The 25,621-nt window shown below is 40.8% G+C and overlaps 1 protein-coding gene across 1 annotated transcript in view; it reads right to left on the bottom strand.

Moving 5' to 3' along the window:
* RAB34 (RAB34, member RAS oncogene family) overlaps window positions 1-25,621 on the bottom strand; it is a gene marked incomplete in the record, with an annotated part of 431,068 nt that overhangs the window by 34,202 nt on the left and 371,245 nt on the right. Inside the window, 1 exon segment of the mRNA XM_044055175.1 lies at window positions 16,690-16,797. Coding sequence (XP_043911110.1) covers window positions 16,690-16,797 — 108 coding nt within the window.

Below are 25,621 nucleotides of genomic sequence, written 5' to 3' on the forward strand. Positions count from 1 at the left end.
AGTAGTCCTGACCTTCCCAGTGAAAATGTTCCCTCATAGTGTATAAAGTTTCCCCAAAGTAGTAGTCTTCAGGAGGAGAAGCTGAGGGACTATAGTCCTCAGCATCAGAATCTTCATAAGGAGAGCAGGAATAATCTTGGTCCTCAGAGGAGTCTGAAGAAATGGACAGTTGTTCAGAGGATGCATTATCTTCCTCTTGTCTAGGCCTTTTGTCAGGAGGGGGCTGGGAACCCCTGATTAAAGAAATCAAATCTTCAGCCATTTTGAGCATCTGTTTCTTAGGCATGGGGCCTTGAACAGGAGACTGAAGTGCAGTCCTTTTAGATTTAGAAGGAGTCTTCGACTTAGAAAACATTTTAATGGTGAGAGTCATCGGTCTGAAAATGCCTTCAGAAACCGATGGCGTTTCTGTAGCACCGTCTTTTGAAGCAATGTCGTCGGAAGGGCCTGAACTAAATGGCTGCGTCGGCCTGGTGCCTTCCGCCAAAATTTCTGTAGTGGTCTCGGGTTCCAGATCTGCGGTAGTCAGGGGCTACATCGGAGCCTCACTGAAGACTGGAGACCGGATCAGCCGAGGCCTCAGAGTCTGTCTTAGGCCTGGGCTGTCTGTCCTTATCCCTGCGTTTTTTGTGCACGCCGGTAGTCGGTAGCTCCGACGGCATGGTGTAGTTAAATTTCCTACCGAAGCAGTGTGGTGCGAAATCAAAGCGTCTTTTAATAGTACACTTATTAAACCTAGCACAAAACCGACAAGAAGTGACGTCGTGGTCTGGGCCTAGGCAAGTTATGCAATAAGAATGAAAATCCTTATGAGGTATTTGCTTCCCACAAGAAATACAATTGTTAACTTTTTCTGACATTGGTCAGAGGCAAGAAAAGTTTCCCCAATGGGGTACTTAGCTTTATTGAAGACTTCGGTCTGAAATTCGAATTCGAAAATATCAGGAGTCGGCCAACCGGCATTTGCGAACTGCTTCTGCTTCGGGCACCACGCGGCAAGAAAGACTGAAGAAAATGGCGTTGGTTGCACTATTTATACCCCTGGCGCACTGACGTCAGGGAAGAGGCGACAACAACCGACACTGGACCAAGACTTTGGAATTCCGGCTGACTGCGGGACCGCCTGACAACAGGATAACCCAAGTGTGATGACTGCAGCAGGGTAACACGATGAACATCAGGTATAACTACTGCATCTATACAGTACTAATTTGTCATTACATTTGCCAATTCTTTTAAAGTAGTTGATCACACTATATACAATTTAATAAGTTCTGTTAAAGAATTTTAACTGAAGTTAGAGCTGAGAGAAAGATATGGTTAATGCACAAAAAAGTTCACACAGATGACATTCAGAATGGAGATATATGAAGGTTACAGGAAAGTTTTTTAAAATACTGTACAGAGATACTGTACAGTGAACTAAGTACAGGATAAGACAGGAAAAGAAGTGAGAACACAGTTTCACAGTTACAGTGTGTAAATGCAACGGTTTATGCTATTTAACATTATGCAATGACAATTCTAGTTTTAGTTAGGCATGACACAAACACTTGTTGATAAATACTTTTAAATTAGACTCTACAATGTTTGAGCTGTACTAAGTAAAAATAGTTGGGGAGGTATGACTTGGATTTACATATGATTAAGTGAGTCTGGCTAACAGTAAAATCAATGTTTATCAAACTCTTAATTTTGACTGATAATCACTCCTAGTAATTTTTATGTGTTACTTGCTCAAACTGAGGGCCTACTTTTAACTTACTTTCAAATGAAAACAGAATTAATTATAGGTTCACAGATCAGTACTAGGCTAACTGCCTTTGTGGGCAATTTTAAGCCTAGCCAATTACCCCTTGTGAGAATCAAACTTTGTATCTGTAAGGTAAAATCTTTAACCATTATGCAAACCTACCAATTAATTTTACTTTTGTTCCATTTTTGCATTTAGTAATAGATGAAAGGTCTGTAGCCTTAATTCTGGGGTTGTAATAACTGTTTAAAGTTCACATATAGATTTGGCAAGGCTTGGCTTGGGAGTGCCTTCTGTGTGGAGTCTGCATGTCCTCCCCACGGTTGGGTAGCGTTCGAAAGACATGCATGCGTAAATGGGCGTGCCTTCGTTGCAGGTTGGGCATCGAGCTGGCACCTCGGCATTTCGTATAAATCTACTGCCAATCATTAGTGGACCGGAGTTCTGTTGTGGTGACCCCTTACCGGGAAAAAGCCAAAAGACAAACAACAACAACATTGAAGCAAAATCGCATGCAAACTGCATAAAACAGCACTTTTGTACATGTTGCTCATGAAGATATTAAAAGGCAGTATAGAACCTTGAGGTGCACTTATGGTAGTGCTTTGAAAAGAAAATAAGGTATCTTGCATTTTTATGGACTGCAACCAATTTTTTATGTAGTTATTAAACCAGGTTACTGTTTGCCCAGATTGTCTAATTTGTTAATAAGGAGTTGCAGACAGGCAGTATCAAAAACTTTTGACAATTCTCAAAAAAAGCCAAGATGGGTAGTGGCCTTGACTCCTATCCCTACTGATGTCACTAAGAAATGATAGTACTGTCTCTGTGTTTTGGCCAGTGTGAAATCTATGTTGACTTTGGGAAGTTATTTTCAGTTAGGTGACATAACAGCTGCCTATGGATAAATTTCTCAAAGATCTTAGACAGAGGAGATGGTTCTATAACAGGATAACTCCAGTGATGTTTTGATATGCTAGGAACATAGCATTATTTTACAGTTCTATTAATACATACTGATATGCAGTAAGCTATATTATAGTTGCAATGCAGAGATATTCTGAGGGAATAGTACTGTGTGCTAAGACGGTTGGTTTTAGTTTCAGTAGTAGCTTTTTGGATATGATTAGTACATACTGGTTGAAGATTAAAGGGTACCATACTTGTATCTGAGTTGGCGAGGTGTGAGGGTGCTGCTGTTGTTGAACAATGCTTGCTTCAGACTGAAGGACTTGCAAGACATCTGCACATTGAATAACAGGCTGACTTCAGCTCTCCCAGTGTGGAAAGAGAAATCGAGAAAAAAGAGACATTATGTCAGTTTAGGTAAAATTCAGTCACTGGCTTGTAAGTATACTCCATGGATGCAAGCATAGAAGAAATTTGGAGAACCTGAGAGAAAATCAACCAGACCAGGAACTCCAGCTGTAAAGAATCCTGCAGCTGTTCAGCAAAAAGCAGTTCAAGTATCAGCTTTAGTACAGGAGATGGCTTCCAGGAATTTAGTGGAAAAAATAAATCAGATGTACTTAGGGGGATTTAAAATAAATGAAACACTGAAGGAATATACTGTAACAAATAACAAAAGGCTGGAAAAATAGAAGCTCTGACTAGCTATTCAGGCTAACTGACAAAATTGAAAAAAATCAAGAGTTTAAAATGAGGAAAGGACAGAATGATTGTGAGGTTTCTCAAGAAGAACTGTTTCAAAAAACAGAGGAGTCAGAAGAGAGGGTGCACACAGAAAACTTGTGATTTTCTACATTACTTGAGAAACTGGAGTGAACAAACGATATTCGGTTTATGAAAGTACTAATAAACAAGTGGACTGTGTTCCACAGCAGGATTTGCTAAAGGTCACACTGCATATATGCTTCAAACCTGGCCATGAGAAAGCAGCCAAGACACATATTAGTAAAAAATTTAATTGTAACAACAGAACAAGTTGATCCCGACAAAACTGGCAGAAAAAAATATTAAAAACTGGCGATAACAGAACGTTTATGGAAAATGATTATTCACTGTAAATCAGGTTGGAGAAGCAAGTTTATCCCAGTGATCAATGAATGTCAAAAGGCAGGTATGATATTTTAAGCTACTGTATGCAGCTGTCTTCAGAATATTTTTTCTTGGGGGATCAAAGACATTTCTGATGCAGAACAGGCTACTGAGAAAAAGAAAAGTTATGTTCTTACCATAACGTTCCATCTATGTTGTTGATCTTCATCTATTCTTGATAGTTGGGTTACAGTTCCGATCCTTGGAACTGGTCCGGCCATTATACAGCTCACGCCAGCCAAAAAACTCTCGAGCTAAGAGTCTACCCACAATGTCCCCTCTCTACATTACCTCAGATCGAGTTTGCAGACTTACAGAAAAATAGAAAGAAACTAAACTAAATGAAGAAGCCATGTCCAAGGTTCACCCTAACAAGACACTCAGGACAAAGGTTCACTTCTCCAGGAATCCACAGGAGGGGGAAGGAGGGTTGGATGTCAAGACTAGATGAAGATTGACAACACAGATGTAACGTTATGGTAAGACCATAACTTCTTTATCTGATGTTGCCAATCTTCATCTGTTCTTGAAAGTTGGGACAGAGTTCCCAGCTACTTTAGATCCTGGATGGCCCTATGGAAGGATTCCTCAGAACCAAAGGAAGCTCTTCTCCTGGAGACCAAATCCAATTTGTATTGGGTAATAAAAGTATGTGGAGTAGCCCACATTGCTGCTGCGCATACTTCACTCATGGAAGCCTTAGAATGGAAAACAGCTGAAGTGGCCATTGATCTGGTAAAATGTGTCTTCACCGGTGCAGGTAACTTGAGATTCTTTCTATTATAAATGTAAGCAATACAATCTCTTAACGTTTTGAGTAGGTAACCTTAGAAACAGATTTTCATAAAGTTGTGCCAGAAAAAGATATGAACAACTGTTCTGATTTCCTAAATTCTTTAGTTCTGCTGAGGTAGAAATGTAATTGTCTGTGAACATCCAACAAGTGAAGTTAATATTCCCCTTTGTTGGAAAAATTGGGAAAGAAAACAGGCAAGTCTATGACTTCATTAATGTTGGACTCTGAGACCACCTTTGGAAGAAAGGATGGACTGGTTATGAGTGCAACTCTATTCTTATGGAAAATTACGTAAGCGGGTTTTGAACTTAAGTCCTGCAATTCAGACACTCTTCTTACAGAAGTTATAGCTATGAGGAGTAACGTTTTCCACGAAATAAACTTTAAGTCGCATATTGCTGCTGGTTCAAAGGAGGGTAAGTACCACTGATTGCAGAACAACAGGTTCCATGAGGGTAGAGGTGCTTTAAATGGAGGCTTTAAACATATACTTCCTTTAAAGAAGATCTTACATAAGTCTATGTGAAATTAAAGGGTGATCTCCGAAGCCATTATGGAAATTAGAGAAGGTGGCTAGAATGACTAACTGTGGATGCGGAAGTTCCTTTAGCAAAAAGGATGGCCAGAAATTCTAAAACTTTTTCCACAGGAGCCAAAAACGGGTCAAGACTATTATCACAAGCCCAGACTGAAAATCCCCTCTACTTACTAAGGTAGAGCTTCCTGGTGGATGGTTTATGCGATGCCAGCAAAATATTTTGCACCAGGGACAGTATCTAATTATGCCTGGCGACTATCAGAATTGGAGGAACCAAGCTGTTAGCTTGAGACTTTGAAGAATGGGATGCACCAGTCCCTGAGGTTGAGATAGTAGGTCTGGAACTGGTTCCAGAATCCATGGACAGTGAACTAGATGAAGCCAAAGGAACGGAGATCAAATTTGTTGAGGCCAGTAGGGCACAATGAGGATCACTTTGCTTCTCAACCTGGCTGCTTTCTTGAGAAAAAGTGGGATCAGAGGGAAAGGAGGCAAGGCATAGAGGACACCCATGGGCCAATCGAGGAAAACAGCATATTTTGGGGACTCCCCCTGAGGGGGGGATTAGGGCAAAGTAGCTTCACTACTTGTTTTGGGGTAATGCAAAAAGGTTTGCGGTAAGACCTGGCCCCAGCAATGAAAGATCTTCGCTACATTGGGCTTGAGAAACCAGTCGTGAGGCAGTAGAATGCATCTGCTTAATCTGTCCGCTATCACGTTTGAACTCCCCGGGATGTGAATTGCTATCAGAAAGCAGTTGGAGGCAATGACCCATTGCCACACTCTGAGGGCTTCTCGACATAGGGGGTAGGATATGGTTTCCCCTTGTTTGTTGATGTACCGGACTATGGACATGTCTGATTGTATTGAAATTGTTCCCTGATGCAGAACAGAATGAAATGCTTGTAATGCTAATAGCACTGCCCTGAACTCCAGGATGTTGATATGCAGACTGGCCTCTATCGGGGACCAGGTGCCTTGGACCGTCTTTCCCGGACAATGACCCCCCACCTCCATCTGGGAGGCATCCATGGTCACTATGGTCTTGGGTTGAGGAGGGACAAAGGGGCGACCCAAAAGAATTTCCTCAGACTCCATCCACCAGGATAGGTCTTTTTTGCAGAGAATAGTGATAAAAATGGGGTAGATCACTGGATGGGTTAGAATAGAACACTGATTTGCAAGAAGCCATTGCAGTAACCTCATGTGGAAGCTCGCTAGTGGAACCAGAGTGATAGCCGCTGCCATGGATCCCAACACCTGAAGCACCAATAGGGCTGCTACTTTGTGCATAGAATAGAATGTACTTGGGATTTTATCTTCTGTAGTTTGTGAAGGGGGAGGGAGGGTACACATGAGAGGGTGTTCAAACGAGCTCCTATGAATTCCATATCCTGAGAGGGAGTTTGTTGAGAGTTCATATGATTAACCCTGATGCCAAGGTGCAGGAATAATTGTAGGTTGAATTCTGTTGTATGAAGCAGTAGATGTCTGGTGGAAGTGGTGATGAACCAGTCGTCTAGACATGGAAACACCTGGAATCTGTGCAGTTTCAAGTGAGCTGTTATTGCTGCCATACACTTACTTGAACACCCTGGGGGCTGTGGTGAGACCAAAGGGCAGCACTCTGAACTGAAAGTGACTGGCTCCTAGCCGAAAGAGGAGAAACCTTCTTGAGTGTTTGTCCATCTTTATATGGTAATACGCATATTGAAGGTCTATCAGGCACATCCAATCATTCTCCTCTAGAAAGGGCAGTATAGATTGAACTGTGACCATACAGAATTTGGACTGCTGAACAAATTTTTTTAGAAGGCAAAGATCCAGAATTGGTCTCCAGTCCCCTATCTTTTTTGGCACTAAAAAGAACCTTGAGTAAAATCCGGATCCTATCTGGTCTGATGAGACTTCTTGGATGACTTTTTTTTCTAGCAGCTTTTGTATTTCTAAGGATGCTTGGTTTCTCTGATTGGGTGGAACATCAAGGAGTCTTGCTCGATTTCCTGGATAAAGAGTGAATGAAATAAGGTAACCTCTGGTAATAATTCTGCTTCCAGACATAAGCAATCGGGCCCCTTTCAAGAGCGGTTGACAGGGTTGGCCAGAGAAGGAGTCTCTGGAATCCTGATTCTGCAGGCCACTCCTGCCTCTAGGATAGCTTCTTTCATTAGAGCTCCCCGCTCTGTCCCGAGAGGAGTCTCCACCACGAGTGTCCCAGAAAGACCTCTGGGACATTTTGAAACACATCTTCCCACTCCTCTGATTCCTAGAACAGGATCATTGGGGAGCAGAAAAACATACACTCACCACAGACAGGGTCTTTCCATCTTTCTCACACCTGACTAGAGTTTCTTTGACTTTGGGGCTAAACAAAGAAGATTCGTCAAAAGGTACATTGACGAAGGGAGATGTGAATGGCTCTGCAAACTCACAAAGGCGAATCCAAACATGTCATCAAATTGCAACACCTGACCTGGTCACCCCTTCAGCTGTATGTGCAATGAGCCTCATGGACGAATTAGAAATAGACTCCAGGGTAGCTAACTGAGAGGCCACTTTTTCTTGGACCCCCCTCAGATACAGCTCCTGCTAGGGTATCCAATAGCTCCTTGCCCTCAGGAGCCCAGTGAAATGTGCCATGAAATGCAGGGACCTAAGGTTGAAAGTTAATGATGCATAAACCCGTTTTCCAAATCTGTCCATCGCCCTAGACTCCGGGTGAGGGGGATGAACAGAGGAACTTTCCTCAGCTAGTGCCTTTTTAGTGGCTGTCACCACCACCATGACATCTACTGCTAATCCTTTCACTGAATGCTGCTGGTCCTCAGGACCGGAGAATATTTTACCTGGTCTCCGGGGAATTGGTACTATGGAATCAGGGGTCTTCCAAGCCCGCTGAGAGATCAAGTTAATGAGATCATCAGTGGGAGGAGTCAATCAGGAAGTAGAAGGGTAAGCTCTGAAGGCTTGCAAGTATACAGACTCCTCAGAGGTACGGTCTTTGGGCTTCCAGTTATCCCCATATTTAAGGGTCTCTAGAATGTCTCAGAAGGAGACGTCTTCTGGGGGTGACCAGGGGGAACCCTTCCCATCATCGAAATCTGTGTTTTCGGAGACAGACTCTTCAGGGGAGTCCAGGTGTTTCCTTTTACACTGCTTCTTCTGAGGGGGCTCTTCAGTGGGAATATCTGGAGAGGACCCAGGAGAGGGGTGATCCTTAGTCTGAGTCGCTTGCAATCTTGGAGCTTGCTGTCTGGGCACGGAGGTTGGTGGAAGCTCTGGGTAGGCAAAGGTCATGGGGTGAGACTCCAGTAACACAGCAGCCACCTGGGAACCTGCGGTGACCAAAGCTCTCTCCACAGCCTGAAAGGCAGGCCGCCCTGAGGAGGGATGGGAGCCCGGAACCAAGGCAGACAAACTCGGAACCGTGGTTACACCCCGCCTTGAGACCCACCTCCAAAGCTGGAGCTGAGGAAAGACCCCCCCCAGCCATCGTAGTTTGGAGATGTAAGGACGAATCCAAATAAAAAACAGGAGTTGACTCAAACCCCCAGAACCCGACGGTGGAGGCACGATCACGAGGACCCACTGGTTCCAAAGGTACCAAAGGAGTCACAGCCATGCCTGGAACCAAAGACAAGGATGTTGTCAATGCCGGGGCCATAGGAAACTTGTGGTCAGATTCAAAGACTTTAATGCCTCCAGGAAGATCACAGGAGGAATATATGTTGAAGAGCTGGGGGAATACTCTTCTGCTACAGGTGGGTGAGAGGGCTAAGAAGCAGGAGGAAGACCCCTATCAGTAGCTGACCCACCAACCTCACTATGTCTACTTCAGAAAGAGTCCTGCAGGAGCGAACAGGCAGTCTGGAGGGAGATTCTGGCCCTTCTATAAATGGGCTAGGAAGCTGACCCAGGAAGGAGTCAACAGATGTGGAACATCTCGTCCTGGGTGTATAGAAAGAGTCAGTCTTTGACACCGAAGTCGAAGGTATAACCTGCAGAGCAGCAGGAGATGTCGGCACCAATGTGGAAACTAAGGAAGCTGGTGCCAACGTCAGTCATTACTGGTGCCGGTGCTGTAGCCAGTGTCGATGGCACCGAAGTAGCTGGTGCCGAGGAATCAGTCTGTTACGTAAGTTTCAGAACCTCTGGTTTTGGTTCTGAAGACGAACCAACAGATGGGTACTTATGTTTTTTAGCTGTTGGTGCCAATGGAGATGTCGGCACCGAATGACTGGCTTTGGAACCAGAGGTCTGAGGAGACTTATCGACTTTGGACATAGCTTCTTCAAAGGGGGCTTTGAGAAGCCTTTTAAGTATGAATTTATTGTGATGTTCTACCAGGGCCCTAGAACTGAAGCTCTGACACATACAAAACTCTAAAGCCAAATGAGGAGCACCCAAACAATAAACACAAGAATTGTGCCCATCAGAGTTAGGCATTTTTCTGCCACACTCTTGGCAATGCTTAAATCTGGTGGTAGTCTTAGACTTTTCTGCCATATTGGAAGAAAGGAAGGCAGAAACACAGTCAAAAAAGATACACCACACACTCGCACATTCAGAGGAGAATAAAAGGGGAAAAATTTCTACCAACAACGGTAGAAAGAATTACCACGTGGTAGACAGGAAAGGAGAGGGGGAAATTACTGAAGAGAAATACCCACAGGTATAGGGCATCACAGGAAATAAACCTCTAGCATAGCAAAGGTGGGTAGATAAAGACTAAAGTAATATTAAAGGGTAATATCTAAGAAATAAGATAGAAGATAAATAATTTTAAGATTTTACTTAGTTGCGAGGGAAAAGTCGGCTGACATGTCTTGCTATAAGAGTGGTAAGGAGATCTGGGGTAATGTAATGTAGCGAGGAGCATTGTTGGTAGACTCTTAGCTTGAGAGTTTTTTGGCTGGCACAAGCTATATAACGGCCAGACCAATTCCGAGGATCGGAACCATAACCCAAATGTCAAGAATAGATGAAGACTGATGACATCAGATATAATGTTTATACAACAAAAAGGGAGCCAGCAAGCAGAAGTGAACTCTGCCTCTCATTCTTCTATCTACAAAGCCCACAGTCTTTGCCAGTGAAACATTTTCTACAGTTCCAAACAAAAATGCATGAAAGACAGAAAAAGCACAGGAGTTGAGTAAAAGAATCAGAGGAACCCTGGACTTGAACCACAGACTGATGTTAAGAGATGGAGATGATCAGGAAGAAGATCAATAATCCTGAAATTATTACATAAATGGGAGACTATAATGTATCAATCCTGCTGGATACAGGAATAGACAAGTGAAATACGGCTTTGCAAGAAAAAGTGGTAGAGAAATGTTGGAACTTTGCTGACTTTGTTAAACTTGTGGACGAATTGTAAAACTTCTAACCCACTTTATGTCATTAAAGTTTAGAAGAACAGTGAATAGAATAAAAAAACAACTGTATGTAAAACAATTTTTGTTCTTATTAATATCTGTACAAAAGTTTTCATGACATACACTGCATGTTACATTGTAGAGCAGTTTTGCAAAATGTGGAGTCTGGTATTTTAAATGTGAGATAGACAGAATATTATTGGTGACTACTGTATATGTTAAAAATGAGCAAGCAAGAACATATTTCTAGTGTTGAGACCAGGGTTGCCAGACGTCCCTATTTGGGCGGGACTGTCCCGAGATCAGCAGCCTGATGCAGTCCCGCACTGCCGGTTTAAATCCCGGCCAGCCTCCGCTTTGTTTTTTTGGTTTTTTTTTTGATTGGCCCGTATACCTGGCATACGGGCCAATTAAAAATAGCTAAACACGGAGCTTCTTGTGTTCCGCATTAAACACATGAAACAAATGCGGAACTGCAATGCATTAAACACAAGAAGCTCTGTGTTTAGTGCAGAACTACTGTTCTCTAATGTGGAACTGGAACTTTTTTTTTTTTTTTTTGGTCTTCACTTGCCGTGAGAGACTTTTTTTTTTTTTTGGAAATCTGGCAACCCTGGTTGAGACATACAGGGTTTATACTGTAACAAGGTAAGAAAGGTGGGTCAGAAGCAAGTTACAGAAGTTAATATCCCTACATCCATTCATCCACTCACCCACAACCCCTTTTTCCCACTTTTCTGCACACAGGGTTGTGGTGTCACTTCAACAGTGTCAATCATCTAGAGCCAAGGTTAATATAATTATGTAATGTCTGACTGCTGCAGTACACCTGGGATGTAAATGTGCATTAATATATGTAGAATTAAGAAAGTAAATTCTCCTGTTTTTACAAAAGTTGGCTGATTAGATTAATGTACTTGGTTTGAGTTGTTGTGCTTTAAGCAAAGAGGCTTGAAAAATAAGACAAAATGATGAAAGGTGGTAGGTTTCTTGGATCTGCAAAGTTATTTGCTTGTTTTTTTTTTTTTTTTTTCCTGCGTGAAATTTACATAGATTCCTTCATGAATCTGAAAAGTATTTAGTTTTCTTTCGCATTGCTGACTGCTTTTACTTGAAGATGAGCTCTCTGCTGGTGTAATTACTTCATCTTTAGAGTTCGGAGCACTCTCTGCTAAGACTAAATGTAACATTTAAAGGTACAGTGCAAGCAGTTCGGTGAAAAATAAATAGAGCCTGAAACTGTGAGAAGTGAATGAGAAGTAGTAGCCTTCCCACCAGTCTTGATACTTTAATGCATGTAACAGAACAGTGCACAATTTAGATTATTTAAAGGTAGCTAGTGTACTTTTTCTTAGGGCTAAAAGTTAATGTTTACTGAAAGCATACAAACTGTTTTTCACATCTTGGAGGGGAATCTAGATAAAAGAAGAGATAACAATCACTATAAGTGGAAACAGCCTGCAATATGTGCTTTCATGTGGTAACTTTAATTTTATATTAGATAGTGTTTGTGGCTGCAGCTGTTGATTCGGGGCAATTGCTACTATCTGAAGGGGTAAACGGCACATATCTGGAAGCAAATGATGACGCAATCTTCCCACTGCAGACCAGAGACCACTGTTTGTGCTGCATGGGGAAAGGAAAATGGATATTCGAAGGCTACTTGCACTGTGTAAATGCCCCTCCTCAGTGCCATGTTGGTTTGGTGTGTGCGGTAGGGATGAGGAAAAAAGGAAAACTGTTTGATGGCACTTACCTGACGAAATAAATGAAAGGGCTGATAGACCAAAGGAGGGTCTGATGGTCAACAAGCAGTGGGGACAAAAACATGTACAAGAAAAAAAAAAAAAGCTTATCAATGTATTTGGTGGCACAATTGCAAAAGGTATTATACTTTAGTGAGGCAGAGATGCATTGATAAAGGTTAACTTGATAAAATCCAATGCACTCGTAGTGGCTGAGCCATACAAATGTAACAAGTATGTGGGTTGCAACTGAATTATATCAACAGTGGAATAAAGATTTATGGGCATGCATCAATTAGGGTTATGGATAGACAGGCAAAAACAGACTCATAAGATGATCAGTGAATGGGGGTTGGAAGAGAATGAAACTGGCGAACAACCAGCAAGGAGCATTACTCAATCTGCTTGCACATGCACACTGTACTGACAGCAAGCAAGGAAACTGGAAAGGCCAGTCTGGAACTATTTGCTAACAATGGTATGTAAACATGTAATAAAAACAAGTGTTATGCTTAACTCACTTAACAGACACTATATCACTACAGGGTAACATAAAAAAGCCGAGTATTTAAGTACAGCTGGCGCAGTTCATGTTTTAGGGAAGTGCTGCTCCACAATATATTGGTAGAGAATTAAAATAACCACTGCAATAAAAGATGTAAGAAATACCTGTACCACAACACAGATTTATTCATGGAATTCCTGTATCACCAAGCATTCATTAAGGTATTAATATGTGATACTTGTCATTTTTTAAAGAAACTAGATCTGTTGAAAGAATATGTGCCATTTACAACCACTAATTAGTAATGCTAACATCACAATAAAAATTGAACCCTTAAGACTGTTAGAATATCTTTATCTGCACCTCACAGAAAACAACAAACTTATTTCAAATGCAGAAATAGGGGGCTGCTGGTACTTTAAAACGGAAAGTGACAATTCAAAAATTAATTTGATAAGGATAGCTTTTTCTAGTTTTACTTGCTTTTTAGATATGATAGCAGTGAATTCAAACTGGATGCATTATGGTTATGCCACCCAAAAAGAAGCATTTCCTCTCACTTCTTTATAATTCAGCATTAAATTCCGCTTGCTGCTCTGATACTCATATTTTCCATTACTGGCTATCATGATTTAATTAATAAATATCAAGCTAATTGGAACAATGCAGACAAAAATTCTTCTTCTCATTGTATTTGCCAACAGTTCACATTTTTACATAATGCCAACCCAACTCCCCATAAGTTGACTGTTACGAGTAAAATAACATCACTCAACTGAAGATTACGTAGGAAAGAGTCAGTTGTTGCTGTTTCACACATTTTTGGGGCCTGTAAATCCAGTTAACCTGTTTTGTCTTTTTGTCAGACAATTTCAATAAGTTATCAATTACCAAAGATAAGAATTACTGTAAATACTATAAATGCCTTCTTAGTATACCTCTTATTATTCAACTGAAAATTTTCTAACATAACTTCAGCTTGAGTTAAATTCTTTGTAACCATGCATTAGATGACAGAGAAGAAAATATCTTAAGTTATGGTGCTCTTTCATCAGACAAATACCCTCATCAAGGTCATGTTTACACTGGCACTAAGGAAAAGAGCAGCCATAACCAACTGTCATATTAAAAAGAAAACTAATTAAGAGTTTTTGTTCTCTTTAATATCAAGAACTTCATCAGAATACCATATAAAAACTGTTAATCACATTTAAGTAAAATATCTCATGATGTCACGAATTATAGACCAATCAAAGTTAGCAATTAATTAAAATAATTTAAACTTAAAGAAACCATTTGTTAGTAAATGCAAAAATACAAAATTAATCATATACATTTATTTTTCAAAAGACTTTTAAAAGAAATAGTCACTGATGCCTGGTGTATCATCTGCTTGTAAAAACTTGCCATTTTAACTCTAAAAATTCTAAGTTTGAATTAAACTGCCCTACAAATCTCTTTTTGTCTATTTTTTCTATGACTAAAAATTGAAAACATATTTACAAAATGTTCTTGCAGGCCACTTTCAATTTTCCTGACTTTTGCAGTAATCTTAAGCTTTGTTATGTGATCTTTCAATTTTAAGTAATGTACTAATGCTCATGTGAAAAGACATTCTCATATTGGATGCCAGCATCAACTACCTCTTCATGGGGGACTTGTACGGCCTGTAATTAAATTACATAAATGTTTACTGTAGTAGTTTACTTACCTCAACAGTTTACTTGCTTATCATATTATGCATGCTTTACTTTTACATGCACTTTTATGTGTTCAAAGATGAAAATGAAACAATTATTCTCATTGTTGCATACTGTATTTTACAATGGCTTCAGCCTTTTGTTTGGTTTGCTCACCATGTTGTGAAATTTGACAGATAATAAGAACATGACTATTGGAAAAAAAAAGAGTGGCTATACAACACAAATTTGAAGAAGGAACCTAAGACATCTTGTTACACTGACCACTCTGGCTGCCTGACCCACATCTTACTTGCTAACTTCATGTAGTCTGTGACTGTGTAGAATGAAGCTGTTCCTTAGGGGGTCTTAAGTAAAAGAACAAATCACACAGCTGCTGTTCTGGGGTATACAATTTCAAAATAAAAACACCAATACAATAACTACAAGAACAGGTAATATTTGCTAGATGACAGAAATGAATGTTTAAACAGTTGGGATTTTTTTCTTCTGCAATAAATAGACTTGTACATTAATTTATTAACTTTTGACAGGTTGACAGATAACAATGAACATGTTTAGTTACAAACTAAGATAAAGACAAAGTATCTGAATGAGAGCTGAGGACACTGGGAAGTTAAGACAATGGAATTATATACAAAGTATGGTTTAAAGGTATTCAAAGTTTAAAATATCATCTGTGTTCCTGGATGTTTACAAATACACTGTAAACATTTTATTATCAAATTATTAAGGGGTGAAAACATGAAAAAGGAGTATGCTACCAATAATGTGAATAAAGCTTCCTAGTGACTCCTCATCCCAAATCTACATGCTGTAATTAGACACTGTGGGAAAACACTATTACTGTTTAACTATGGAAATGGCATTCCAGCCTGATATTAGCCTGGTCCATCTTTTCTCTCTCACACATTTTCCTGCACTCCTTCTTTCTATTAATGACTTCCTGGACGTCTGCATTTCATTACCTCTTTCCTTATACACCCGACAGAAATCTGGACAGTGAAGGTAAAGTGAAGGTAATGCAGTTGGGGAAGTTTGAGGTGATAGAGATGAAGTGCCTGAGACAGGTAACAGAATGCACACTGCGAGACAGAAGAAGAAATGAGAACATCAAAGTAGAAGCCCAAGAAGATCAAAGAGAGCAGATTACGGTGGTTTGGACACATGAGGAAAGAAGAAGGCAATCTGGTGAAGAATATTTGGGACAGACAGGAAGAAGGCAAGGGCGTCCAGCAAAGCGATGGATGGACTGTGTGAAAGAAAACCTTGCAACAGTCACATATGACTGTTGAAGAAGACAGGAGAGTGGTACTGAATCAAGAGCGATGGCGACAGTTTGACTCCACCCTGTCCCCATGTAAAAAATGTAATAAAAGAGGGATAACGATGATAATTTCAACCTGATCAGCACAGCTTCCACAGCCAGAACCTTCATATATAGGCTGCAGTCCTGTATACAAGGACCAAAAACATTTAACATGTCCAAAATGAATATACTTCATATTTATTTTTACTACAATAATGTACTCCAAACAAAAAAGGATGAAGGTGAACAATTACTTCGATTTTATGACAAAATTGGAATTCTGCACATAAATGGATCTATAACTCCAGTTTTAAAAACAAGAATACTAAACAACACTCCTCATTTTTTACAGTAGATTATATTAAGCATACTAAAAGTTAAATTTGTATTTTACAACCCTCTTTCTCAGTCATACCAAAATATTCCCAGCACTTGTGTAGGAACTTGCAACCCATAGAACAAATGCTGCCTGCTGGTTGAAGTACAGTTTGTGTTTATGGCTACAGCAGTGATGCATACTACTCAGGAATTTAATACATCATTTTTGTATACAAACACCAGTCTCTGCTTGCAATGACATACATCAGAATATGTACACTGATGTGCAGAGTTACTATGAGCTACTCTCTAAAGTGGCAATGCTCTCGTTTAAGAAATCGTGAAAACATCATGAAAGATAACACTACATATGTTTAATCAGCTCTAAAATGAAGAGAAAAATGCATATTTTCTAAAAGATGTAATGTACAGCCAATACATGTCTCACTTCACACAATTCTCATTTGTTACCTTCCTCAAAAATGCTATGGTGGTTGAACAAACAAGTACGATTATAACCAACTTCTACATGTCAAGCTCTATTCACACAAATATTCTTGAGAATTTCAGAAATACAGACACTTACTGATGACTTCACCAATCTTTCTAGGTCCAGTCTTCTCCAACTCTGCTAACACATTAGTCTCAAATGTCAAAGATGCAACTCGGAAGAAAAAGTCGTTTACATTTTCTCCTAGGGGAAAAATAAATAAAAATTGAATAGATTCTATAAGCAGTCATCAGGGAGTATCACAATGCTCAAATGCGCAATTTTACTACAAAGACTGATGTCCTTTTTCATTCTTTATCATCTTGGTTTGTATGAAACTGTTTGTTCCACAAACTCCCTACAAGACTTGGAGAGTGTGGAACAGTGATTAGCTAGCTTTTCAAAAAAGGAAGGATAATTAAATTTTAATTATTTTAATTCTACTTAAACATTTGAGTTACACTTATAGTGACCTGTGTGGTAATATTACTTTGTAATTTTCTGCTCTATTCCATTTGTTTGATTTTTTTTTCTGGGACCCTAGACTTGTATTTTAATTAGCAGTTGTGGGAAGATTGCATTTCTGCATTATTCTGCACTTCTATTTCCAAAAGAAGAATTACTTGTAAAAGCTACATGTTTGCATTTAGATCCTGCTGGGCAACTGTCTTGTAGTTTAATTCACATATGTGGCAAAACTGTGTACTACTGCCAGATTTTGACCCATAGTAATTTATTACTGCATTTTTTCCATAAACAGTGTTACTGGTAAATTTCTGCATAATCTGTTGCCTTAAACTGTTGTGAAAGATCCCTAGTGAGAGAACTGTCAATGGCCCAGTTTGTGCTTCAGTGCTTTTATATTCTGCTGATCTTTTACCAGCTTAAAGTCATATTCTCAGTCTGTCCTATCCTACAACATATTCAGCAAAAGTTTCTAAAGAGTTCCAATCTGCCTTTATTTGATTACATGCCACTTTAGCTAGCCTCCGATTTTCAGCAGACAGCTACCCCACCCACAGTCTTTTATTCCAGACTTGGAGATGTGTGTAACCATGAGTAGCTGGCCTTTCAAAACATACTAAGGAAAAATAATTAAATTATTTTAGTTATTTAAATTCTGCCAAAATATTTCAGTTGCACTTTTAATGACCTGTGTGGTAGTACTACTTATTACTTTTCTGCTCTGTTCTGTTTGCATTTCTACTGTTCTGGCACCTTAATCTTGTATTTAAATTAGCAGCTTGGGGAAGACTGTGCTTATGCATTATTCTGCACTTTTATTTCCACAAGTAGAATTACTTGTAAACGCTGTTTCTATTTTTAAACCCTGCTGGGCCATAGTCTTGAAATTTAATTCACAGCTGTGGCAGAACTGTGTACTACTGCCAGATTTTGAGCCCTAGTACTTTAATATTATATTATTTTCCATAAATAGTGTTGCTGGTAAACTTCTCATTGTCTTGTCTCTTAAACTGTAGAGAATGGTTAACAGTGAGAGAACTGTCTCTGCAACAGTTTCTGCTTCAGTGCTTTAATATTCTGCTTATCTTTTACTTGCTTAAAATCGCATTCTGTGTCTGCCCCATCTTCCATTAACACATTAAGCTACAGTTTCTGAAAGAGCTCCAGTATTGAGTGTATTTAATTAGATGCCTCTCTAGCTAGCCTGCTTGTTCTACCAACCCTCTCAGCCTTTTGTTTTTGTTGTTTTATAAGGCTGTGCCTCTGGCCTCCACACCTTATGATAAACTGATTTCCAAAGTCCCATCCTCCCCTCTTTCATTGCTATTGACTGTTATATAAGCTGATTATGTACCCTTCCCACCCATTGTTTTCCACAGCTCCATGATACTGAGTGCCCACCCAGCAAACCAGTATTGCTCTTGAGTAAACCTCCTTTACTACATATAGTCTCCTGCTCATTTTCCAGGAGCTGAGCAAAGCTTGAAGTCCTAGCCTGCATTCCAGAAATGTTTTACTTGTATCCAGTGCCATCCAGGCAAAGTCAAATATTCCTGGCTGCTAAAGTTATTCTGAGTGATCACTAGTGTTTCCTGCTTTTATGTGTGCATTTCAGTGATTTTTGTTTTATAAACAAGTTGGTTTTCCTGTCGCTGGTACTGCTGTAAGCCTGTCTTAAAAGTGCCTTCAGCAAGGGCAAGGACTGTCCAGCTAGTTGTTTAAGTGGTTTGTAGTAGCACTAGACTTTATGGGTCTCTTCTACTGTGTTTTTGCATTAGGAGGACTGGGTTTACTCATCTTGTGGCTGGAGGTGTTTGCCTGATCTACCAGAGTTGGGAAATACACAAAAGGATTCACAGTGTAGCCATTTTATTGATTTTATTGGCCATAGGGCTCATTAGTTAATTTTTTTTCTGTGCTGCTATACATTTTGCATGTTTGAGTGGGTTAGCAGTACCCTGTAGAGTAGCAAATACGTAGAAAGCAAAATTTCTCTGTAGAACATTCCATAAAATTCTACCCTGTAAAGTGGCAACATAGCACAAATACCTTGTGTGCCAACAAGCTTACAGCAGCTAGATGGGGCAATACTAACAGATTTAGTGGAATTCACTACTGTGGAAAACGTTAAAGTTAGTAGAATTTAGTACTGCTTAGCATAATTTGCTCCAATGAAGCACCCTTACTACTTTGCACCAACAAAACACCCTTAATAGCCTTCTACCCTAATACACCACCCCACTGTAGCTCATAAAATCAAAGGACCGGACAGTATAGATATGAAATTTCCTAACTTCTCTGTATCCAGCTTGGTCAATATCAGTATCTTGAGGCAGTGTAGCAATCTCATGTTTACTGACAACCACTTAATCCTTAAAGAAGCAGACACAGTACTCGAGTGGTGTACTTACACAATGCCAATGGAGGCTACATCATCCCATACAAGTGCTCATCAGGTCGTCGAAACCAGCCATACAACACATACACAGACTAATGTATACTGAGGAACTTATAAACAATCTTCCTAAACAACAAAGATTGCCTAAACCACACATTGTCAAAACTATGCCTCAGCAAGCCCAAAGGCACTCAAAAAAACAACATTTAACAGCACACATACTGTCACTATCAGTGGAGCCTCAAACACTAAGCCCCTAAGGCAAGGAAACACACTTCCCAGAACTCTCGTCATAGGGGCCACCATTATAAAGTACATTGCTGTCCCTCAAACAAAGATGAACAAGGAGAATATAAAACATCATCATCATCAGCCCCCTTTTTCACATTTTCTACATGAGGTTGGGGAATCGTGTTAACTGTCGCCATCTCTCTCTCGATTCAATGCCACACTCCTGCCTTCTTCAAAACTCGTGCCTGACTGTCTCAGATCTTCTTTCACACAATCCATCTGCCTCTTTGCTGGATGCTCTTGTTTCCTCTTACCTTCTTCTTGTCTGTCGCAAATCTTATTCACCAGATTGTCTTCTGCTTTTCTGCACGTGTCCACACCACTGTAATCTGTTCTCTTTGATCTTTTCTGCAATTGGAGCTACTTTGGCTTCTGCTCTTGTGTTTTTTTTGGTTTTGGTCTCCTTTAGACTTGCATACATCTTTCGTATTGGTTCTGCTCTTATGTCCTTATTTCTTCGTCTGTCCCACAGAGTGCATCCTACCTCCCTTCTCAAGCACTTCATTTCCATCACCTCTAGCTTTTTCATCTGCTCTGCCTTTACTGCCCAGGTTTCTGTGCCATAGTACTGGTCACACCACTGTCTTGTACACCTTACTTTTCAGCTTCTTTGGCATTCTTCAGTCATTGACTATACCTGACAGTATGCCAGTTGGCTGCAGTCCTTCTGATTCTAACTTTGACCTCTTCATTCAGACTTCCCTTCTCCTCAAACACCTCTCCCAGACACCTCAAGCTATTTACCTGTTCCACTATCTTCTCCTCTATCTCAATTCTCTGTTTCTTCTGATTTCCCCAGTTTGCTGCCATTACCACTGTCTTATCTGTGCTTAGTTTCATCCCATGTGCCTTCAGTTTTGCATTCCACTGCTCTATACTTTGCTGGAGTTCTTGCTCAGAGGCTGCCTGTAATGCCACATCATCTGCATACAGCAACTTTGTTGATCTGTCCCCTCCAACCTAATTGCTATTGTAGTCCATCACCAGTATGAATAGTAGTGGACTCAGAGCTGAACCCTGGTGTACACCAACTCCCACTGAAAACCCTTCTGTGAGGCAGAACACTGTTTGTACTTGAGTCATTGGGTCCTTGTACATACCCTGCACTAATTCTACCAATGTTTCTGCCCAGAACAGCTTTCTTGGGACATCGTCATATGCTTTCGCCAAGTCTAGGAATGCCCAGTTGGACTCTTTCCTCATCTCTGGCTTCTTCTCAACTACCTGTCTCACTGCAAACTCGGGTCAGTTGTGCTGTATCCTGATCTGAATCCTAACTGCGCATCTCCCATCTTACATTCTACTACTCTGCATATCCGTTTATCACCCGCTCTAGAATTTTCATGCAATGTGATAGGAGTTTGATTCCACTGTACTGCCCACAGTTGTGGATGTCCCCTTTGTTCTAGTACACTGGCATGAATATGCTTATTCTCCAGTCATCTGGGATATGCTTTTCTCTCCACACTGCTATGAGTACCCTCAGGAGCCATTTCTCCCCTATCTCATCCAGCATCTTTATCATATCTGATGTGACCTCATCTGAGCCTGCTGCTTTCCCTGACTTAATTTTCCTTAGCATTATTCTTACTTCTTCTAAGGTAGGCTCCTCTTCTTCTCTCATCATAAGCTGTTTCTGAGGCACTACAGCTTCTGTGGGAATATAACTGTTAGCTGCTAATCTGGAGCCAGAATTCACCAAATAACACACACACTCATGTCATTAAGCCACAGGTACCATTATGATTCCATCTTAGTCCTCAGACAAGCAAACTCCTAAAACTGATTACAAAATCAAAACAACAAAATTAGTGGTCCCAGCAAACAAAAATAACGCAACACATTGAACTGTATCAGCTGTAAAATATTCAATGTCTTGCTTAATTAATTCATAATTTTATTTGTTTTTAAGGGTTATTAATATTCATGTGTTTTTAAATAATGGAATTGTATGTTTTTAAAAACAGGAAGTGTGTTACTGAATAATAATGTCATGTGACAAGGAATTAGGTCTATTTAAATGGTTTCTAATGTTTAGCAAAGTTTTTTTTCTAATGAAGTCCATCAGTGCTTAAATAATTGTTAATAAAGTATTGGTGTATGCCGAGACCTTCATTTTTATTGTTTTGATTATAATTCCATCAAAGTCTACGTAGGTATAAATGATCTGAGATGTACCTCCCTGGACTATATGAAGACATTATGGAGCTTTCAGACTTTATATCTCAGGCTGTTTTGAACTTAGCACTGAGCAGCACATTACCATCAGCAAGGATGATGCCAAAATATGAGCAAAAAATGACGGATTTCAACAACTGGCCATCTGTCAGGTGTCACTTTAAGTGGATCCAATATTGTCATCTTGGGAGGACACGGTTAACAAATTACGCTGCTTTGCCAAGTATGGTCTGCACCTCTCCCCTTTAGACTTTCAGATACCGGCTAAAACTTGATCCACCCCCACTGCCTTTTTGGGGCAATGCCAAATTGACAAACCTACCAACATAGCAAGGCATTTTGTGAAGACCCTGGGCGCAGTAGATAAGCCAAAGGGCAGTGCAGAGAATTGGTAGTGCATTGAGCCAACTATGAATCTGAGGTATCTTCTTCAAGATTGTCTGATTGGGACATGCAGGTATGCCTCTTAGGTCCAAAGTTATGAGCCAAGCCTTCTTGCCCAGCATGGGCAGTAGCTGCTGTAGAGTCAACATCTTGAATTTTGGAACCTCCACAAACGTGTTTAGTATAGACAGGTCCAGTATTGGTCTCCAGGTTTTGTCCTTTCTGGGCACTAAGAAAAGTCTGGAGTAAAATCCTTGCCCCTGCTCTTGTTGTGGTACTTGCTGAATGGCCCTCATGTCCATGAGGGCTGTAATTTGCTTTTGTTCCTCTGCCCATTGATTGTGTGGCAGGTCTGGCATACCTTTTGACCTTGTAGGGTGTGAAAATGGAACCTGCAGCCTTGGGACATATTGTTTAAGACCCATTTGTCTTAGTTAACCATTTGCCAATTTGATGAAAAAAGTGCTAGTTTCCCCCTCCCCAAGGTGGCTGCCAAAAGAAAACTGCTTGGATCTGGCAGAGGAAAGTCATTGGGACTGTTTCCTGTAAGGTTGCGATTTGTATTCTCCGCTTTTAGAAGTAGGAGCACCCCATTGTTTAGGCCTGTATGAGCCTTGGGGCTGAGATCTGCCTCTGGGAAGCCTGCATCTGCCTCTTTGTGGTCTGTCTGACACTGGAAAGGACCAATTTTTAGAAGGCCAGTTCCTGCTAAATCTGGGTGGCTGTACCTGTAAGAAATCCTTAACTGTCTGCATGGATTTCGCTTTATCCTCTATTTTCTTCAACACCTCTTCTGCTTTAGCACCAAACAAAGTATCATGCTGTAATGAGGCATCTAATAATTTTCCTTTAACATGATCAGGCAGATTCTGTTCTTTTAACCAAGCATGCCTTCTAATAACAGAACCTGTAACAGCGGCCCTGCAAGAGGCCTCCAGTGAATCATAACCACATTTCAAAGTATGCTTTCCCACTTGTTCAACTGCATGCAATAAATCCTGCATTTCCTTGTTCTCTGAACATTCAGTATTTGTCAACATTTTCTGTTTAAGCAGTGACATTTAAGTATTGCTGATATTTAAGCATATGAAACTGACAATTTAAAGCCCTTACAGCCAAGGTAGCAGAAGTGTAACCTTTTTGCCCTAAAATCTCTGTCAGAGGGGACAGGGTTTTTTGCAGTGGAAGCTTTGACCCCGTTGGGACCCTGAGATATAGTTTCTGGGTCAGCAGTGGGGTTTTTATATAGGAATTTATGAGAATCAGGGACCCTGTAGTATCTGGCTGGCTTAGCAGGCGCAGGGGGTAAATAGTCAGGGGACAGGCCGGACTCTGAAAATACATCTACAATGTCTAGAACAGGTGGAATAGCAAGGGGTCTCTGCTGAGGAAGTAGCAGAAAGTCTCTGAGCCTTTTCTTAGATTCAGAGTAATCTTGGCTCTCCCAGTGGAAATGCTCCCTCATGGTATGCAAGGTTTCCCCAAAAGAATAATCCTCAGGAGAAGAGGCTGAAAGAATGGATTCTTCAGCATCAGAGCCCTCATAGGGAGGCATAGAATAATCCTGTTCAGAAGAGGAATCAGAGGAAATGGAAACCTGATCAGAAGAATCATATCTTGCCTAGGCCTCTTATCAGGAGGGGGATGGGAACCCCTGATCAAAGTAATTAGGTCTTCGGCCATTTTAAGCATCTGTTTTTTAGGCATGGAAGTCTGAGTAGGAGAATGCTGGACTTCTTTGTCTTGAGAGCTGCTTTAGTCTTTGAAGCTGAAGATAGTTTAACATATAATTGTGTAGGTCTGAAGACACCCTCAGAAGCCGATGCCTGCTCAGCGGCTCTGGACCCATCTGAGGGAATGATTTCCGAGTGTCCAATACCTTGAGTATCCAGAAGGCCAGTCGGCTCCACGTGGGAGTCGGAAGTGGCCTGTGGCTCTGAGGTAGTGGGCGCCAGGGGCTGCAAAAGCACCTCAATGAGAACCAGCGAACTGGCGACTGGCCTAACGGAGGCCTCGTCGTTGGTTTTGGACCTCAGATGCCTATCCTTTTCCTTGTCCTTGCGTTTTTTGTAAACTCCAGTCGTCGGCTGTTCCGACGGCATTATATAATTAAATCTTCGGCCAAAGTAATGTAATGCAAAATCGAACCGACGCTTGATAGTGTGTTGGTTAAATCTAGCACAAAACTGACAACTAGCAACATTGAGGTCAGGGCCTAGGCAAGGAATACAGTAACAGTGAAAATCCTTATGAGGTATTTGCTTCCCACAAGAAATACAATTGTTAACTTTTTCTGACATCGGTCTGGAGCAAGAAAAAAGTTTCCCCAATGGGGTATTTAGCTTTAATGAAGACTTCAGTTCTGAAATTCGGATTTGAAAATGTCAGGAGTCGGCCGACCAGCACTTGCGAACTGCTTTTGCTTCGGGCACCGCGCGGCAAGAAAGACTGAAGGAAATGGCGTCAGCTGCATATTTTATACCCCTGGCGCACTGACGTCAGGGAAGAGGCAACAGCAACCGGCAACAGCAACAGACACCGGACCAGGACTTTAGAATTCAGGCCGACTGCGGGTAGCCTGCCAGCAGGATAACCCAAGAATAATGATTGCAACAGTGAAACACGATGAACATCATGCAGCCGATGCCATTACATCAGTTTTTCTTGCCCCAGATGTCAGGTGCCTCCCTAATGGGAAGCAATTAAACATAAAATCACAAAAATATACCTCCAACAGAAAAGCAAATACACCAAAAAGGCTTTTAAGCATAGTAAAGGAAAGTAGAGGTATAGCCAAAAGAAGTTAGGGGGCTGGAGGGAGGGTAACCAGGACTGCAACAGTGAATACACTCAAACATCTACATTTATGGTAAGTGTACACAACTGTACTATGTTCTTCGTGTTTCACTGTTGCAGTCATTACATTTGGGTAGATTCCCAAAGCTATGGTTGGGAGGAGGAATTTAGATAGCATTAGGGCCAGTTATAAGGCCCTACAAGACTGCAGTGGCAAAGCCAGCTCTGGATTTAGAGAAAATTGGCAAATTATAATGCTTGGTGAAAGTATGTACAGAACTCCAGGTAGCAGCTTCTAGGATATCCCTGGTAGGGACGCCTCTGAGAAAGGCTGTAGAGGTACATGCAGCCCTGGTGGAGTGAGGTCTGACCCCCTGGGGGATAGGTTTTCCAAGGTGCTTATAGCAGAAATGAATGCAATGGCTTATCCATTTATAAATGGTTTGCTTTGAAACAGCCTTCCCCTCTGCCCCTGCAGCAAATGCCACCAGCAGTTGTTCAGATTTTCTTTGAGTC

This window comes from Protopterus annectens, chromosome 13.part0, assembly GCF_019279795.1.
Source record: "Protopterus annectens isolate FY-2018-M chromosome 13.part0, PAN1.0, whole genome shotgun sequence".
NCBI classification, from domain to species: Eukaryota; Metazoa; Chordata; order Ceratodontiformes; family Protopteridae; genus Protopterus; species Protopterus annectens.